The 19912-nt window shown below is 47.6% G+C and overlaps 1 protein-coding gene across 1 annotated transcript; it reads right to left on the reverse strand.

Annotated features, from left to right (window-relative positions):
• Positions 1-15908: 15908 nt before the first annotated feature.
• LOC105883766 (thymosin beta-15A) lies at positions 15909-19043 on the reverse strand. Its single transcript, XM_012787190.3, has 3 exons — positions 18919-19043; positions 17282-17398; positions 15909-16337 (listed from the first exon to the last, which is right to left on the reverse strand). The coding sequence occupies exons 2-3, from the start codon at positions 17379-17381 to the stop codon at positions 16300-16302; spliced, it is 138 nt and encodes a 45-aa protein (XP_012642644.1). The 5' UTR covers positions 17382-17398; positions 18919-19043; the 3' UTR covers positions 15909-16299.
• Positions 19044-19912: the final 869 nt, after the last annotated feature.

Below are 19912 nucleotides of genomic sequence, written 5' to 3' on the forward strand. Positions count from 1 at the left end.
AACTATGTATTGATTACTTTTTGGAGGGCTGGTCTTGTCTTGGTGAATTTCCTTAGTCTTTCCTCATCTGAGAATGTCTTTATTTCTCCTTCATATACAAAACTTAGTTTTGCAAGATACAAGATTCTAGGATGAGCATTATTCTGTTTCAGAAGAGTGAGAATGGGGCCCCACTCTCTCCTTGCTTATAAGGTTTCAGTAGAGAAGTCTGGCATTATTCGGATTGGCTTTCCTTTGTATATTACTTGCTTCTTTCACCTTACAGCTAGTAGAAGGGCCTCTTTAGTTGATATTTTGGTCAGTCTGATGACTGCATGTTGTGATGTTTTCCTGTTTGCATTGAATCTCCCAGGGGTCCTTTGAGCTTCTTGTACTTGGATATCTAAATTTTTACCAAGGCCTGGGAAATTTTCCTTTATTATATCTTCAAATAGCTTATCCAACCCTTGTGTGTTTTCTTCTTCCCCTCTGGAATCCCTATAACCCTCACATTAGGCTTCTTCACATAATCCCACATTTATTGTAGGCTTTGTTCTTTTCTCTTATTTCTCTGCTCTATCTCTTTGACTGACTTATTTAATTGGAAGATGTTATCTTCAATCTCTGAGATTCCTTCTTATGTTTGATCTACCCTGTTCTTGAGGCTTTCCGCTATGTTTTGTAGTTCCCTGAATAGATTCTTCATTTCCAGCAGTTTGATTTTATTTTTATTGATTATTTTAATTTCTTTAGTAAATTTTTCTTCCAGGTCCTAGAATTGTTGTGTGGTTTCTTTGTGTTGGTTATACATTTTTCCTTGCAAGTCACTGAATTTTCTTATAATCCATGTTTGAAATTCTTCTGTCATTTTAGTGTTCTGATTTTGGTTGATGTCCATTTCTAAAGGGTTGGTGTTCCTCTTTGGGGGTGTACTTTCTGTTTGAGTCTTCATACTTCCAGAGTTCTTTTGCTGATTTCTTCCCATCTGGATCAGCTGTTGCTTACCTTTAGATTTTCATTTGGATAATGACACGCCCTGTGTAGTCTCTGAGCCAGTAGCTGGTGTTTGTGGGTGAGATTTGACCACACCCTGTATGATGAGTCAGTAGATCCAGAAAATTGTGTGCAGAATGACCTCCCTGTCAGTAGATGGCACTTGCTGGGAGGAGCAGGCTACAGTGTTGTTTTGGGTCCTGTAACCAGCTCTTGTTCCTCTGGAGAGGCACTCTAGTGCCTCAGATGGTAGATGGGGCCCTGGGACTTCCAGGTGTGTCCTTATTCTCCACCTCAGTGGGGGCTGGTCTGGGAGTGAGTCTGGGCAGAGCTGGGTTGGGTAAGCCTGCCCTCAAGCACCACAAATGCTGTTAGCAGGGGTCAAGGGTCTGTTCTCTGCTTCTGTGCAAAGCTGTCAGGGAGGGGCTGGAATGGCCCCACTCAGCGGGAAAGTCTGCGTGTGGGGGTGGTGCTGTCTGAGACCTGTAGTCTGGAGCAGGTCTCGCTCATTTCTACCCTCCCCAACACCACGGCTTCTCCTGGGCCTCTGCCAACAGGCAGGACCTCATGCCAGCAGGTATCCCCTGGCTGTGATGCTGTTGCAGCAAGTGACCAGTGATTGACCAGGGAAAGAACTGAATGGCACACAGAGGGTTGGATAATCAGCTTTTATTTTGTTGGAAGGCTCAGAGAGGTATGCTGGTGGGCTCAGAGGGGCATACCACCAAACTCTGAGCAATGCTTCCTTATTTATCCTCAGTCTTATACATTTACACAACCAATCAACTATTATCAAATTAGTAGGATCAGCCATAAGCTTTCACATGTAGTGGATTTTTGCCTCAGGGCCCTTGGGTAGGGGCTTTTCCCTATCATTAGTAGGATAAGCTTCACATGCATCCAATCAGCAGTGAGTTCAGCCATGAGGCCCCAGAGTGGGGGGTTTTCCCTAACATTTCCCCCTTTTGATGTCCTTATCAGTTTACACAGTGGCATAAACCTCTCTATGAATCTAATAACTGCATTTAGCAAGCAGGGTCCCATGGTTACCATCAGCTGGCTAGGAGCAATAAACCCCAAGCCTGTTATAACTCCTGTTTTCTCTTGTGGATTCTTTCTTTTAGCCCTTTAACTTTAGTAGTAACAATTCCTGATCAGTTTACATAGTAACAGCATTCTTTCCTCCAGGAACACACAAATCCCCCCCTTTTCAAGTGACTGTCTAGTCTGCACGGTTTGCCAGTGAGTCTCTGACTCTGGAGAGATAGCAGGGAGTCCTATCCCAGCTGCTATCCCTTCCCCTATACTTGAGGGGCAGTTGGTTTTGTCTATTGGAACAGGGACCCAGAGAGCCCTATCCAAGAACAACACAGAGTTACCCCGTGTAGACCCAGAAAAGGATTACCAAGAAGTTAGTTCAGTCTCTTGGGGCAGAGGCCCTGAGTCCAATTCCCAAGACAACTGTCAGTCCTATAAGAGTCCAAGCCAGTAGTCCCATTCAGTGCTTGGCTTCCATCCAGATTCAGGGGCAACCCGTCCTGTTGACTTTGTTGTACCGTCCAGTGGCTGGTCGCATCATCTGTCTTGGCTTATTTCAAACCAGGGGTGCATCTTAGCCGCAGTAAGGCGATGCTTAACCCTTTGCACTCAGATGTCGAGTGTGACTCGACATGGTTAGCAAAAATTATAGAGATTAAAATTACTCTTTGAATGTATCAATAATTTGAAATATAAAAAATCCAAATACATTTGTATGAAAAGAAACTCCAGTTTTTTATTCTACTGCTACGTTTTGTAAAATATGGGGTATTTAAAAAATTAAATCCCGAGTGGAATAAAGGAATCGAGAAAAAAAGCAAGCGAGTGCAAAGGGTTAACATATCTACCCAGGGTAGTTGTGTCTCTTGACAGAGTTTGGCCAACGTAACCTTGAGGGTTCGGTTCATGCACTCCACTTTCCCTGAGCTCTGTGTCCTATCCACTGAATACCTAATGCCTTGGAGAGGATAGCTGCTGCAGTCCGTGTAGAGCTCCAGATCGGGCGCCGGCAACAGACTATCTTTCAAGTCTGGCCTGCTTGCATAGACCTCCTCTACGGCCTCAGCAGAGTCATTGTCCGGGGGCCCTGGCCCAGTAGGAAGGAAGGTGGCAGGGTTTAAGGTCTATACAGTCTTGATGGTGACTCGTGGGTTTTCACACAGCGGTCCCTGGCACTGCACCAGCTTACTGCTAGAAAGCCATCAGTGCCCCGATGTGTTCATCAAAGCCACTACTGCATGCGGGACCTGCACATGGATATTTTGCTCAAGCGTAAGCTTGTCCGCCTCCTTGATTAGCAAGACGGTTGCTGCCAGTGTTCACAGGCAAGGTGGCCATCCCGACGCTACCGAGTCCAGTTGTTTGGACAGATAGGCTACTGCCTCTGCCAGGGGCCCACAGTCTGCGTCAGTACCTGCATAGCTTCCTGCTTCTTCCCACCTCTGAGGACAGCCTGTTCAGCCTCCTCAAGCCGAGCCTGGAGCTCCTGCACCATCTGTTACAGCATCGTCTTCATCCGTTCCAGGTGTGCACTTGCATTCTGCTCCTTCTTCACCTCCTCAGCCATCATGGCGGCATTGGTGATGTCCTTTTTGGCCTTCTCCTCTGCCTCCCACCTCTCCTGGGCAGCCTCATCTGCTGCCTCCCCACTCAGCTGGGCCAAATCTGCCTCGAGCTTCTTCTTCTGGTTCAGGAGGCCTGTGTTCTGTGAATGCAGGAGGTTGAGGCGCTCGGTGGCCTCCAACAGCTCCTGCTCAGCCAGCCGCCGGCTGTGCTCACCCTGCTCCCGTGCAGCCCGCAGCTCCTCCAGCTCAGAGGCCAGCAGCGCAGCCGGCGCTCCAGGGCCTGCACCTGCTCTCAGAGCTCAGCTGCCAGCCACTGCTCCTCATCCCGCCCTGCCTGCTCCTCCTTCAGCTGGGCCTGCAGCATCGGTGTGGTCGCCTGGGCCTCCGTGGCCTGCCGGGTAGCATGGCCCAGCTGCAGCTCCAGGTCATTGAGGTCACCCTCCATCTTCTTCTTGAGCCTCAGTGCTTCGTTGTGGGCCCCAGTCTCAGCATCCAGAGAGGCCTGCAGGGACTCCACAGCCTGCTGGTGGTTGCGCCTCAGGTTAGCGCACTCCTTATCTTTCTCTGCCAGCTTCTTTTTGGCCTCCTCCATCTCATTGGTCCTCTGGATGGCGTCTGCCTCATACTTGCTCAGCAAGTCCTGTCCCAAGAGAGGCACCGGACAATCTGGCATGTAGAGGATCTCGTGTCTTATCTGATGGCTCCCCATTTGGCATACCCGGGACTGGCAGAAAGGTCTAGCTACCCGAGTCCCAGTAGCTCTAACTATAGTTGTTTCCCGCTTTGTAAGTGGGGCCACAGGGGTTGTTACAACTGAGTGTTCTGCTCCAGTATCCACCATGAATGCCATTTGTTGCCCCCCTACTTTCATCTTGACTGTGGGTTCCCAAGGGCCAAGACTGAAGGAACCCAGTCAGTCCAACTCGGAGTCAATGCCAGTGAGCCCCACTAGTTCTTGGGCTTCGGTTTCTGTTGGATAGTCCCGAACGGGCCCTCCCTTGTGACAGGTGACTTCTCTTGTGGGGGCATTCATTCTTCCAGTGGCCAAACCCCTTGCAATTGGCACACTGGTCTCTTTCCAGGGGTGCCTGTCCTCTGGTTCCCCCCTTTCATGGGGGTCTGGGCTGCTTGGATGGGTCGGGTCTTCCAAGGGCAGCAGCCAGGAAGGAGGCCTTTTCCTTCATCCTCTGATCTTTCTCCTTCTGAGCGGTCCAGTCCCGGTTGACGTACACCTTCTGGGCCACCTCCATTAACTGCGTGATACTCATGCCTGCAAATCCTTCAAGTTTCTGCAGCTTCCTCCAGATGTAGGAGGCCAATTGCCGGATGAACGCTGCGTTCACCATTCTCTGGTTTTCGGCTGCCTTCGGGTCGATAGGTGTGTATATTAGGTATGCCTCAAAGAGGCGCTCGTAGAAGTCATAGGGTGGCTCCTCTGGCTTCTGGGTAATTAGGGCAAGCTTGTTCATGTTGGTCGGGGTTTTGGCCCCTTCCCGCACTCCTTGGAGAAGAGCCTCTGTGTATAGCTCGAGTGCCACTTGTCCTTCTGGTGTGTTGAAATCCCACTCTGGGTTGGTCTCGGGCACTGCTCGAGATGCCCATTGTTCCACATCCAGGGTGCCCACCGGCGCCCGTTCCTGCAGCCACTTCCGAGTTCCAGTCATGATCCCACGCCGTTCTTCAGTACTGAAGAGTCAGCAGGAGTTGCCGGCAATCTTCCCACGTGGGACAGTGGGAAGATAGACTCCAGAAGGTCGATGAAGGCCTATGGTTTCTCCGAGTAGGACGGCGTATGGTGTTTCCAATTCAATAGGTCGGTAGTGGAGAAAGGCTGATAATACAGGGCAGGTTGCCCCAGCTGGATGGTTCCATCATCCCAAACCTGCGGCGGACCTCGCATTTCATGCAGAGGCAACCGGCGGCGGGTGTAGTCGGGGGTGCCCAGGAGGGTGGCGTGACTTGTGGATTGTAAGGCGGTGGTGGGTCCTCAATCGGGTCTCTTTGCCTTGAGACCGCGGACCCTCTGAGCCGCTAGAACCCCACTCTGTCCCTTGTCAGCGAGAAACCAAACCCCAGGGGGCATCTTCAGCCATGAATCTATGTATGGGAATTGATCCGGGTGACCCAGAGTCCCAGTTACCACTCTCCATACTGAACATATGAAATTTATCAGCATGCATCTTAGAACTGTTGGCTTGCATTTGGACCCTCCCATTTTTAACTGGTTTAACCAGCGCTCCTGTTCCCTACACCACCGATAACACTCCTTTTCTGAACCTTGACCCTGCCCAGACTCTAGTCCCTGCTCCGGCTTCTCCCCTTTCTCTTTCATCGCAAGACAGACAAGGGATAGGGGCTTCTTTCAGGTGTCCGCCTGGCTGCGTCCCTCGCAGGAACTTGGCGCGTCTTGGCTAAGGTGTACCCATATAGAACCCAGGCCCGGTCACTCCCTATCACGGGGAGTGAATCACCGTTATGCCGTACGACACCACCACAGAACCGCAGGTTAGGACCCACTCAAACCCTGTGGCTGAAGCTGTGGGGCCACAGACACAATGACTGCTAGCAGTCACTGGGTTCCTTCCACTCACACATTCACACAGAGGTTACACATTCCTTTCCCCAAAGGGGGGGTTCCTATCCTTAGGAGGTAAAGCTCCTCTTCTGTCCCGCTGACAGGCCCACCCCTTAGGAGGTGATCAGACTCCTCTTCCGTCTTACTGACGGGCCTATCTCGGGCAGGTCCTGGGACCCTACCTTGTCCCACGTCCTGGCCTCTGACTGGTCCCTCCCTCTAGAGTGTCCGGGTGAGTTCAAGGCTCTGCAGCCAGCGGGAGCTCCCAAGGAGAATCGTAGAGGTCCCGCCGTTCACTGTGCTCATCCCCATCAGGTGGCTTCAAGGGGCCAGCACAGTCGGCTTTCCCGGTCAGGGAACCAAAATGTTGCGGCAAGTGACCAGTGATTGACCAGGGAAAGAACTGAGTGGCACACAGAGGGTCGGAGAATCAGCTAATATTTCACCAGCAGCCTCAGAGAGGTATGCCGGCAGACTCAGAGGGGCATACCACCAAACTCTGAGCAACGCTTCCTTATTTTTCCCCAGTCTTATACATTTACACAACCAATCAACTATTATCTAATTAGTAGAATCAGCCGTAAGCTTTCATATGCAGTGGATTTTGCCTTAGGGCCCTCTGGTAGGGGGCTTTTCCCTATCATTAGTAGCATAAGCTTCACATGCATCCAACCAGCAGTGAGTTCAGCGATGGGCCCCAGGGGTGGGGGTTTTTCCCTAACAATGTGGGCCGGAAGGTTCCCTGTGCAGGATCACAGCCTGGGCTGGGCACACACGGCCCTCCTGTGAGAGGAGGGTTACCCTCAAGCACGCTGATCCGCCCCTGAAGGCACATACACCTCAGTAGGTTCATTCACAAATATCCCTTTTGTGCCCCGGGCAATATGAGACCTGGGTGCATGGGATCTGCTCTACAGGTCTGACCTCTGGGACCTGGAATTCAATCCCTGACCCCACCAGGGAGAGGAGTGCCCGTACTAATTCACCCACGGGGGCCCAAGCTGGGTCTATGTCTCTCAGCCTCAGGGTCTGCCCGGTTCTCCTGGGATCATCGTGCCAGCAGCACCTGGGAGGGCTGGCGGGTAGGGAGCTCACTGTCTGAGTACCCCTCAGTCAGCTGTAGGGCCCCAAAAGGGAAGTTCCCGTTCCCTGCCTGGAGGTGCCTCCAGCTGGTGGCTGTATTGTCTCTCTTGGCGGCTGCGGATAGGGAAGGGGGAGGGGAGAATGAGGCAATATGGCGCCTGCCGCGAGGCTTGGGTCTGCGCACACGGAAGTTCCCCAAGGGAGTTGGGAGCCTGGTGCCATGTCCACAACAGGCTTACCACTCACTGGCGGCCATCTCTAGGCTGGTGTCCACAGGTTTCTCCAACCGCTGGGAAGCCCACCAGCAGTCCAAGATGCAAGGGAGGGGAAAGTTAACCATATCACCTACCCTTGTCGCTGGTCTCCAAGCTTCTAGGGAGCTCTCTTCTTCCAGTTCTCCTCCACGACCTCCTCCCATGGAGTCTCCAGTAGTCTCGGGTACCCCTCCTTCCGACCCTTGTCCGATGTATGCTTGTCTGCTTGCTTATTTCTTCTTCTTTCTTTTAAAATCTGTCTTTTTTGCAGAGACACTCTGGCTGGAGGTTTTTCTCATCCGCCATCTTGCTCCACCTCCAACCATGCTCTCTTTATATGATGCAAGGGACAAGTGAACTATCTCATTTCCAGGTCTGGATTCATATTTTTAAATCATCATGAATATAAACAAATAAGAAACAAAAAAATAAACAGGCAAAGATTTGTACTCCCATTTCCTTCAACCTCCAAACTGAATATTGCAGGAAGACTGTTATTTATTCAGCCCTTGGTCACCCTCCCCAACTTTGGGCCAATGGCTGCATTTTGCTGGCTGAACCACTGTACATAGGGCTTGATCTGTTCACATTGGACCTTCCCCTCATCCAAAAGATTAATAACTACTGTTCTATTTTGACCTCTTCCCCTGTGATTGCCACAGCTGGACCCAGTGCTGAATGATCTTTGTGTGGGGTGAAGGGTTTTTCCTGGCTCATTGTTAGAAGTTTGAGTTGGGGGCTGGATGTGACCCTCTTCACAGTGGCTGTTGTGGAGGATTGCTCTGGCCCCGGTCACCCAAGGGAGGTGGCAGTGGCAGCTGGATGAGTCTATTTAGGCAGTGATTATAGGGCAGAGGAAGGGCAGAGGAATTTGTAGGACAGAGGAAGGGCAGAGGAATTCTTCCAATTGTTGGGAATTTACTTGGGTGGGGCAATGAACTAACCGCAAACTTTTGCTTCTGGTCATTGCTTGCTTGCTACACCGCTGTATGGGGAATTATGGGATGAGGTCATTAAAGCACGGGCGACTGGCCCATCAGGCAATAGAGGGCAACCAACCTGCCAATTATTTCAAAAGGCAATAGTGGGCAACCAATCATTTTAAAGGTCAATGCATGATCCATGCGTAGTCAGCTTGTACGCAGCTTGTGCACCATGGGGATAAAAGGCATGCCGTTGTTCCGGTCGGGGTCCTTGCCTGCGACAGCGGCCACTGCGTTGGTGCTCTGGGGCTTGGACCCTGGCTAGCCAGAAAATAAACCTCCTCTTGTGTGATTGCATCTTCCATGTCTCTGCTTTTCTGTCCGGTGGGGCCGTGGAAGGTCGGTCCCTAACATGATCATGTATGAATTGACTGTGGGCATTTGCATGAACCAGGTCCTAGAGTAATGGCTGCTCAGGGCTGAGGGATCCCGGCTGAAGTGTTGGACATTGGGGAGGTTCTGCCGGTCCAGCAGCAGTGGTGGAGACTCAAGAGTAGGGTCTTCAGGCTCAGGCACATTTCTAGAATCTCAGGGGTGGTGATGCAGGCCCAGCAGGGACCCTGGAGCTACAGGAGCAGAAGCTTAGGCTCAGGCGCAGTGAGAGTTTCATATCAGACCTGGATCTGGTGTTTATGGGGGCACAGCTGCACAGATCGAAGTCTCTTCCACCAGCATGGAGACTGCTGATGCCCAGTAGTGCAGTCAGGAGTTTTTCTAAGAAGCGCAGGGACTGCATAGGTGGGCTGAAGCTGCTGGTCAGCCAAGCCCCCTCCCCCACCCAGGACCCGCTGAGGCAGTCACCCAAGGCTTCCCAGGTGTCGTCTGTGGCATCTGAAGCTCCTCCTCTGCTTAGATCCCACAAAAGGGGAGGTGTGCTTGGCCCCCAATCCCAGGGCACAGCGTGGGGGAGCATCCATTCTGTGTGCTCCCTCCCCAGCCCCATGGGCTACTGCTGGAAAGCTGAGTCCCAAGCAGACTGGAACCGTGCACCAGAGTGATCAGGATGGCATTGGCTGCAGAAAATTGGGATTAGTAGTCGCCAGATCTCTGCTGTGCCTGCTCTCCAGTGCAGTGTCTCTGCACAGACTCTGAGCAGCTCCCCCATCAGCCCAGAGGTCTGCAGTAAAGGAGAAAGACCCCTCAACTTGAAGACCACCTTCAACTTTTATTCCTCTCTTAGAAAGCAGTGCCCCCTCAAGCTGCTTCTTTTCTGCTGTCTTCCCCTCCCCTCAGCAGTGTGAATTGCACTGGGACCCCCGACTTAATCTCTGAGATGGTGGGTGGTGTTTGTATGAATCAGCCATGCAGTTTGATTGAGTCAGTAAATGCTGTAATGGGCTCTACAGTTGTTCTCTCCGTGAGTAGTTGGCACTTGCAGGAAAGCGCCAACTGCAGTGATGTTCTTTGGTGCCTGTAATGGGCTCTAGCCCCTCAGGAGAAATACTTGAATGCTCCAGGCAGCGGGAGGGGCCCTGTAGCTGCCAGGGGATTGCTTGTTCTCCACTACAGCAGAGGTGGGTGTAGGAGTGAGGCTGGGCCGGGCTAGGTCAGGCAAGCCTGCCTTCAGGCTCTGCAGAGGTAGGTCCTAGAACTTTCTCAGCAGGGATCAAAGGTTGGTTCCCAGGCTGCTGGGGAAAACTGCTGGGAAGGAGGCCTGAAACAGCCTTAGCAACCCGGAAAGTCTGCTCGTGGAGAAAGAGGCATCTACAATTCACTGCTCAGCTATCAGGAGTGAGTTTCATCCCCCTAACTCTTTCCCTCCCATAAGAGTCTCCCTCTTGTGTCTGGTTGCAAATGGGCACCCAAACTCACTGAGCTTGGCAGCAATGGTGCCACGGGTTGGGAACCTTGCCAAGAACCCACTCCAGTCTGAAATCATGGCTTTCCTGTGGAGAGGATGAGTGCTCAACTAGTTCACTGTGGCTCAGACCCACACTGCACTCTCCCATCGATTCTGCGCACATGCCACCCTCAGCTCCCAAGTGTAGTTTTCAAATCTCCCCTGTGTGCCCCCAAGCAATTTGATGGAGTCCTGAGGATACAGGATCTGGTCTGCATGTCTGTCACACTGGCGGGCATCTCTGGGGAGTTCCAGTGGGCAGGGAACTTCCAGACCAAACACCCCTAGGTCCACTGAGGGTCCTCAAGGGGAAACCTCAGACTGGAGGACGCACCAGCAGAGGGGAGGCAGCTGCTTTTGAAAGTCTAGTCTCAGCCGGCCCCGTGGCTCACGCCTGTAATCCTAGCACTCTGGGAGGCCGAGGCAGGTGGATCGCTCAAGGTCAGGAGTTCGAAACCAGCCTGAGCAAGAGTGAGACCCTGTCTCTACTAAAAATAGAAAGAAATTAATTGGCCAGCTAAAAATACATAGAAAAAAATATTAGCCGGGCATGGTGGTGCATGCCTGTAGTCCCAGCTACTCAGGAGGCTGAGGCAGAAAAATCACTTGAGCCCAGGAGTTTGAGGTTGCTGTGAGCTAGGCTGATGCCACGGCACTCTAGCCAGGGCAACAGAGTGAAACTCTGTCTCAAAAAAAAAAAAAAAAAAAGAAAGAAAGAAAAGAAAAGAAAGTCTAGTCTCGTCTCAATCGGCCTCTTGGCTGCAGTGGGCAGGGGGAGGAAAAGAGTCTGAATGGAAGAGAGCTGGTGTTCCAGTTCTTCTGGGCCCTCTCCCTAGAAGGAAGCCCTCATGGAAAGTCTAAGCTGTGGGATCACACGAGTTCTCCCGGGCCACTGCAGTCTGGGCAGGAGTTAGGAACTGCCTGTATGGGAACAGGCAATGATGTGAAAACTGAAGAGCTGGGACTCCCTGAGGTGGTTAAAGGAACACTATGGACAGAGAAGCAGTATCATCTCTGCCTTCTCAGCTCTGAGAGTGGCTACAGGGGTGGGGACCCTGAAGGGGCCGGAAACCCAGGGGTTTATTTTCAAGAAGGTCTTAGTTCAGTGGCTGCAGCAGCGCTTGGGCTCGTGAGAGTGGAAAAGTTCCCAAGCAGCTCGGCAGCCCACTGACTAGAGGTGTGTGGGAAGGGGAAACAAAACCCCCACCTACCCCTTCACTGGGCTCCGAGCTTCTCTGGGGTTGATCTTTACCGATATCTTTTTTTTCTTCCTGTTCCGCTTTGCAATTTCTTTCTGTGAAGTCTCCAGCAGGCTCTGGTACCTTTCCCCCGGAACTACACCTGAGCTATGTCCATTGCCCCCCCCTCCTTTATCTGAAACCTTTCCTTCCCTCTGGGACTATCTGGAAACCAATGTCTCTAGTCAGCCATCTTGGGGCTGTCCCCTTACAATTTTTGACTTCATGTTGGTTCGAAAGTGGTACACATGCAGTACACTCCTGGACTTATAGTGAAGTTTCATCCAGATAAACCTATTGTAAGTTGAAAATATCCCTAATTCAAAATGACTTGTGAAAAAGCACATTCCTTATTGTAAAGTGCACTTTAGACTTAGGATATTTTCAATTTATAATGAGTTTATCCCACATGTAGCCTCATGGTAAGTTGAGGAACATCTATCTGTATATTGTAATGCAAATTGATAGGACAAGGGGTGGGAAGCAGGGAGTGGGAAAAGATTTCACATTAGGAGTAAACAGTCATTACTTGATGATCCACATTCAGCTCTTTGATGGTTAATTTTGTGTATCAACTTTGTTGGGTTGTGGTGCCTAGATATGTGGTCATATTTTATTCTGCATGTTTCTAGGAAGGCGTTTTTGGATGAAATTAACATTTAAATCAAAGGACCTGCATAAAACAGATTGTCCTCCATAATGTGCGTGAGTCTCATCCAATCAAAAGCTTGAATAGAACAAAAAGGCCAACTCCCCTCAAGCAAGAGTGAACTCTGCAGCAGACAGCCTTTGAATTTAAGCTGCAACATCAGCTCTCTCCTGGGTCTCCAGCCTGATGGTCTTTGAACTTAAACTGTAACATTGGTTTGTCCCTGGAACTCTAGCCTGCCAGCCCACCCTGCAGATTTTGGACTTGCCAGCCTCCATAATCATATGAGCCAATGTCTTAAAATAAATTTTGAAAGAAAGAAAGAAAAAGAGAGAGAGAGAGAGAGAGAGAGAGAGGAAGGAAGGAAGGAAGGAAAGGAAAGGAAAGGAAAGGAAAGGAAAGGAAAGGAAAGGAAAGGAAAGGAAAGGAAAGGAAAGGAAAGGAAAGGAAAGGAAAGGAAAGGAAAGGAAAGGAAAGGAAAGGAAAGGAAAGGAAAGGGGAAAGGAGAAAGGAAAGGAAAGGAAAGGAAAGGAAAGGAAAGGAAAGGAAAGGAAAGGAAAGGAAAGGAAAGGAAAGGAAAGGAAAGGAAAAGGAAGAAAGAAAGGAAGGAAGGAAGGAAGGAAGGAAGGAAGGAAGGAAGGAAGGAAGGAAGGAAGGAAGGAAGGAAGGAAGGAGAGGAGGATGCGGAAGAGAAGAAGGAAGGAAGGAAGGAAGGAAGGAAGGAAGGAAGGAAGGAAGGAAGGAAGGAAGGAAGGAAGGAAGGAAGGAAGGAAGGAGAAAGAAAGGAAGGAAAGAAAGAAAGAAAGAAAGAAAGAAAGAAAGAAAGAAAGAAAGAAGAAAAGAAGGAAGGAAGGAAGGAAGGAAGGAAGGAAGGAAGGAAGGAAGGAAGGAAGGAAGGAAGGAAGGAAGGGAAAGAAGAAAGAAAGAAAGAAAGAAAGAAAGAAAGAAAGAAAGAAAGAAAGAAAGAAAGAAAGAAAGAAAGAAAGAAAGAAAGAAAGAAAGAAAGAAAGAAAGAAAGAAAGAAAGAAAGAAAGAAAGAAGAGAAAGAGAGAAAAAGAAATCCTATTGGTTTTGTTTATCTGGAAATCCCTGACGAATACAAGCTCTCTGCACCCAAACATTGCTACAGAAATATGTTGTTCCCACGTGTACAACATCCAGTTATACCTCAAATGTATTGGTGATTCCATCAATCAACGCCTTTGCCTTTAATTAGTGACCACACAGTTATGTCAGTATCCTTTCCTGGCTCTTTAGAGATGTTTCCTCACCAGTTGATATGACTGGGGAAAACAATCCATTCAATTAAATAGTAAAGTTGAGGACTTAATTATAATTATTATTACTGAAAATAACAATTCCTTCAACATTGGTAGTCTATATGGCATGTATTAACCAGAAGATTTAATGAACTTACCCTACGTCTGACCTTGCCAGTTTATTGCACTCCCTTTCGTTACTACCCTTACAGCTAACACTCTTACATTGGTTGGTGTCATTTAAACCGGGCATTGCTGTAGTACTAGGAAGCATCATCATTGCCTGAACAGCAACTGTGCCAGGCATTTTGCTAAGCACTTTTCAGGGAATACCTCAATCATCTTTCACAAGATCCCTGTGAAGTAAATAGTGTTATCATCTTTATTTTTATGGATGAAGAAACTGAACCACAAAAGATTCTCACTTGCCCAAAATTATACAGGTAGAAAGTTGTTAAGGCAAGAATCAAACATATTTCTATGCATTGAAGAGACCCAGGGTAAGATATTCTTATTAGGTGTGAGTATGCATTGTTTAAATTCTAGGAGTGCTTATACTACTCACTTGCCTGCGCAGTTTCATGAGAATTTCGAGTCATACTAAATGAGATTTTTTTTACCCTTTGCAAAGATGAAGTAGGCATAAATTTCTATTTGGCTAATTTTTTTCTTTTAACTTTCAGCATGTTTCTTTCTGACATTTTTCCTTTTTCTGTTCTTGGTAATTAAGGTCATATCTGCCTGTGTACACTGGCAGGATAAAGGTGTAAAAACACTGACCAATGATTTTCAATGGATGCGGTTGCATATGAAAAGACAATCATTTAACTCTAGCTTTTTCCTTTCCCCATAAATACAACTACTACCACACGGCCTTAGTACTGTAGGTTTTGCAAATAATAAATGGATTCAGGGCCCTAAATCTCAATCCCTGCTTATTTGGGGAGAAAAACTCCCCCAGGTTGGAAAGGCAAGTAAACCTAGAGACTAGAAGAGTAGCCGCATGTTATATACTTAAGAAATGTGGGGCAAAACTACTCAAGATGATTATTGTTTTTCCCATTCCATTTCTATATGAGTATTCACTAAGCAACTACATGTCTTTCATCTCCTGCCATGTATCTCTTATCTGCTCGCACTCAGTTTAACACTTAGGTGACCCAGAGTAGGATTAATACTTTAATGAAAAGGATGGCTACCAGATGTAACTGAACACTGGGAGTTATTGTCCAACCCCAGTTTATCTGACAATGCTTATGCCTTCCTTTGAGCTGTATTAATATGCAAATGCAGAGGTTGCTGAATCTATAACGAATGTATAGATTTTCAAATGACAACACTGCAAGGAGAAAAAACGTGTTGGATGACAGAATCAGGATCCAGAGATCTGATAATGAGCAAATTTGAGCATATCTGCAACCAGGATGGTTCCCCGTCCATGTAGCTTGGGTCCAAAGGATCTGAGAAGTGTCATCTGGAAAATACTTTGGGGGATGGCACACAACATCTGACTTCAAATACTGGAGGATGGATTAACTATGCTGTGCAGGTCTCCAGCACACAGTCCTGGGATTACTGGATAGAAACTACAGGGAGGCAAGTTTGGGCACAATTCCAAGTGGCTAAGTGATTCTATTGGACAACTGTTTCAGGCAGAAGGTAAGGTATTGCTGACCAACATGGCTACTTTCAAGGCTTAAATCCTCTGGCTATACTAAGTTCTGTGATTGTATCACCTCATTGGCAATTAATCAAAGCTGGCCCACCTACTACTTTGCTTGTGGAACTTTATAGCAGAGAAAACAGCTTCCACTTCTATAACCCCAGAGATTATTTAAGGTAGTGAGCCCTTAGGAAGGGAGAGGTAAAATAATACTTGAGATTGCAAATAGGTATAGATGGTATAATCCCCTTTTGTAGAAAGATACATATATTAATAGACCACAGTCTGTATAGTTATACCGGATGGCTAACACTTCTAATTGGTGGAACTATTGATTTTTTTTAAATGTCAGTGTTCTGAGCATTTTTTAAAATTTCAAAACATTAAGGGGGTACAAATGTTTTTGTTACATGGATGCCTTATATAATGCTTAAGTCAGGGCTTTTGGTGTGCCCAACACTACAATAGTGTTCATTGTACTCAATAGGTAAATTTTTATCCCTCACCCCCTCCCACTCTTCCCTTCTTGGATTCCAATAAGCTTTACATGATCTCCTAGCATGCTGTGATCTCCTCTCCCAAGGTTTTCTAACTCTATGATTCCAACTCTAAAGAAAAAGCACCTAGCCTCCCCAAATTAGGACGCACTGGACCTGGACAAAGAAGAGCATTTCTCATGTGGATAATCTGCTAAAGAGGTTTTCCTTCAACCATTTTGTTTGGCCGAAAATGTTACCCTTGTGTAATCCATCCCTTAGAAAACCAAGAATGAACCACAGGAGTCTCAAGATGATTATATTTTTTTATTTTATTCCTACATTAGAAATAAAAATAAACTATGAGAAGTTGCAAAAGCATGAAACTTCATGAAGATTATGAAGCAACAGAGAAGGTTAAAGTTGGCTTATCCTATAGGAGGAACAAGGACTACACACACAAAGGTCATCAATGGTGAGACTATTGACAGCATCTGCCATCTAAAATTTATGCACTGATGGGAAGTTTAAAAGTGAACTTAAAGGAACATTGGCTACCCCTGAGCTCTTAGCCAGGGAATATAGGTGAGAAGACATCACAAGATGCCTAAAATCTCTACAAAGACATAGGTTTACAGAAAACAAGACTAAAACCAAGACTCTCAAGCAGTGTTGAAATTTGCTCTCGGGAAGAGATCTCCATTTTACGATGTTTGAACACCCTCTTTCTCCTGCTGGATAGCTGGCGGGGGGGGGGGGAATAAAAAAAAATCATTACAAAAGTATTTTGCTAAGATTAAGTTCAGTTTCTTCCAAAAGAGCTCTTCACTAGGTCATTGAATGCTGCCATACATGCTTTAAACTTAGAATACCAAGGCATTACCCACATATCTTCACAGTGGATGTATACACACGTGTATGTGCATGTTAACCACCTGAACATTAATATCTGCATTAACTGTGGGGTTTTTTTCATTTAAGAGGTAGATTTACACTGTTGCCACTTTTTTCATAGATTATTCAAGACTGAGGAGTAAATGAAGCATTTTTATTAAGATTTATCTATCACTACACAATTAGGAAATTATATACCTTTAGATAATTTTAAATAATTTTGGAACTCACACATAATGCTCACATGACAAAAAATGCCCTTCAGCTTTTGCAAATATGCTTAGAGTTTCTCCAGCAGACTGTAATTCCAGAGGGTAAAACTGATCTCTTGAGTCTGGGAGACTTGTATATACCTAAGATCTAAACTTGTTTTCCCTCTTATCTTGTCATTAGGTAGAGAAGATCAAAATTGCAGAGTTTACATGGTTCTTTAGGGATGAAACCATGGACTCAAATTTCTAAATGTAAGAAAATGCCAAATAACCAAAAGTAGACAAAAACTAAGAATTTTTTAGTGCTAAGTCCTATATTCTAAAAGTTGCTATAATGTGGTTTTTAGTAATTTTCCAATAAGAAACTAGTTTCTTATTCCCATTACTACTGAGCCTATCATGTAAGAACCACTTATATAACCCAAATAAGAAAACTATTTGGTAGTTCTGTTACATTAAATACAATGGCATTCTAAATATTGCTTACTTTGTGCCAAAATTTACTAGAAGGTAGGTTTATTTACTGAACCCATTAACTTTCCCCATTGTTTGTCTCTACTAGAAATCCCCCATGACTTACTTTCCTTAGAGGGAAGAGTATTTTTTTCTTCAGTATTAGTTTTCTTCAGTTTTGACCTGTCAAACTTCTCCACTTCTGACAAATCTGGCTTATCACCCATCTTGACTGAAAAAAAGCCTGCGGAGGGGGGGGGGGACATTTTAACAAAAACTTACCCAGCAGAACTATCATCAGACTAACAGTAACAGTAAAAAAAAATTCACATTTAATATCAATGCATATTTTACCTGATGAGTTTCAAAAGGAAAACAGCAACAGATCTTAGAAAAGTCATATTTCTATTAAAATACTTTAAATTCCACATAATTACCCCATTTCTGATAGGCAGTACCATAAATGTCACTGGATCAGAATGCATTAGAAACCAAGATGCTCTAAAAACCCGGAGCCAATATGTCTGACTCTTAAAATCACAGCAAAGGTAAAATGGAGGTGATAGAAGCATAAGAACAGATAAGAAAAGAAGAAAAAATAAAGACTGGGTTTAACCAGTTAATGATTTTTTAACAAGAGATAGCACTAGTTGAGCATCTTCACTTTCTTGTCAATTACTTTTTTTTTTTTTTTTGCATTTTTCTTGGGAGATGGGGAGCAGCACATACAAAAACAGAGTGACATAAGTTATACTAATTTCTTTCCATTTCAAATGCTCAAAGACAGTACATTGGGGTGCTACATACAATAAGGGAGGAAGGGAATTTAATCTGGTCATAACTAATTACTTGTTTCATAATAGCTCCTTGTGGCACTGGTTGATAAACGCTGTAAGAAGAGACAGCTAATTGGGATCAGACTCAGGACTTCAGCAGAATGGGATAAACGAAAAAGAGTTGTGTTTTATTTCACCGTGTTTTCTCTGCAACGGGAGAGGCAAGGAGATGAGGCTCAGATGCGTGGCTGTGAACATGATGTCCCGTGAACATCCCGGATTTGTCCAGAAGAAACAAAAGGAGACCCCAAAAGCAGGAAAGCAGAGCCCTCACGGGCGTCCCCGGCCCCACCCTGGTGGAGTGAGACACGTCCAGGGCCCGGGGTACAATGGAGAGGCCCCCAAGCAGCGAGAGGTCCCGAACGCGCCTCGGTTCGGTCTAGGTTACCCTAAGACCCTCCTCTGCCAAGAGATGAGACGCACAATCTCAAAGCTGGGAAACTGGGACTAGCAAATAACATAGCAGGGCGGGGCGCACAGACCAGTTTGTCAGGAGCAGTTTGCGTACTTTTTAAAATAACTGTTACCATTATCCGGGGCCTGCCTAACGGCCACGTGAGGGGAGGGGAGGGGGAGGGGAGGGGGAAGGGAGCGAGGGGCCAGCCCCAGAGGGCCCATTCCGGGCGGCCCCCACAAACTCCCCCTTGTCCTCTCAGGCTCCAACGGGCCGCTGCCGCGGACTGGCCGTTTTGGGTGTCCGCCCCCTCGGGCCTTCCTTTTGGGGACCGACCCCGGGAGGGCTCGGCGTGGCGTGCAGAAGGCGGCGCCCCGGGAAGACAAAGGCGCGGACCCGCCAGGCGGCGCAGAAGCGAGACGCCAGCCCCAACCCCGGCCCCTCCGGCTCCCGAAGGGCGACACCCTCCACTCTGCAGCCCCTGCGTCCTCCCGTCCCCGTCGCCTCTGACTCCCGCGGGCCGCACGGCCTCACCTCAAGGCTTGAAGACTCGCGAACTGCCGTAGGCCGAGCTGAAGACGCCGCTCACTCCGGACCAGGTCAGCGTTCCCGCGCAGAGCCCCGCGGTTATAAGCCCCTCAGCAGGCCCCGCCCCAGACCCGCCCGGCCTCTCTGATTGGCCAAGGGAGCCCGAGCTCGCTTCCCGGCCCTCCCTCCCTTCCCTTCAGCCTTGCCGGCCTGCGCCCACTCTCTCCCCGCTTCGTAGGACCTCACCCCTGCAACAGGTGCTTGAAGACGTCAGAGCACACCCCGACTTCCCCAGACCCATGTCCCCAACTTCTCCCACTGCTTTAGTCCTGGGAGTCCACATGCCCTTCATCCCAAGTACGCTCACTTCTTCACAATAACAGGGGCCTCCACAATAAACAGGTAGATTGTTCCCAGTTAGCTTTGAACGTTTGGAACTCTGCGGTCCGAGCTGAATGAGCCGTATGCAGCCTCCTTCGGCTCTCTATAGCCATTGGGACCTAAGCACGCTGTGATGACCGAACGGTGGCTTGGAAGTGGGGTTCGGTGTTATCTGTTCTAATACTTGGCCAGGTCATGGAGTAGGGCTGCTCATGGTGAAGGCGAATGGCTCAGAGTTATTCACTCCCACAGCTGGACGTTTCTGTGACAGTGGTGCTCTCCTACATAAAAGTCACAATTTTTACTCTCTCGGTCACTGAACACTTTAGCAGTAAGTTTAGAACAGGGATGGGGAACATGTGACCTTCTAGGTCCTTAAGTGCAGCCTTTTGACTGAATACAAATTTTACACAACAAATCCTTTTATTTTATTAATACATTTTCCATCCTTTATATTTTTATTTTATTTTTAAAATGTACATATTTAAAATACCAAAGAATAAAATAAATTTTTAACAAAATAATTCTCCCAGATTGACCAGCACATTTAGAACATTAGTAAGCCATAAGGGTTAAATTGACGGCTGCTAAGCTCATGATTTAGTTCTAACTTCCCCCG

The sequence above is a fragment of the Microcebus murinus genome, chromosome X (genome assembly GCF_040939455.1).
Source record: "Microcebus murinus isolate Inina chromosome X, M.murinus_Inina_mat1.0, whole genome shotgun sequence".
NCBI classification, from domain to species: Eukaryota; Metazoa; Chordata; class Mammalia; order Primates; family Cheirogaleidae; genus Microcebus; species Microcebus murinus.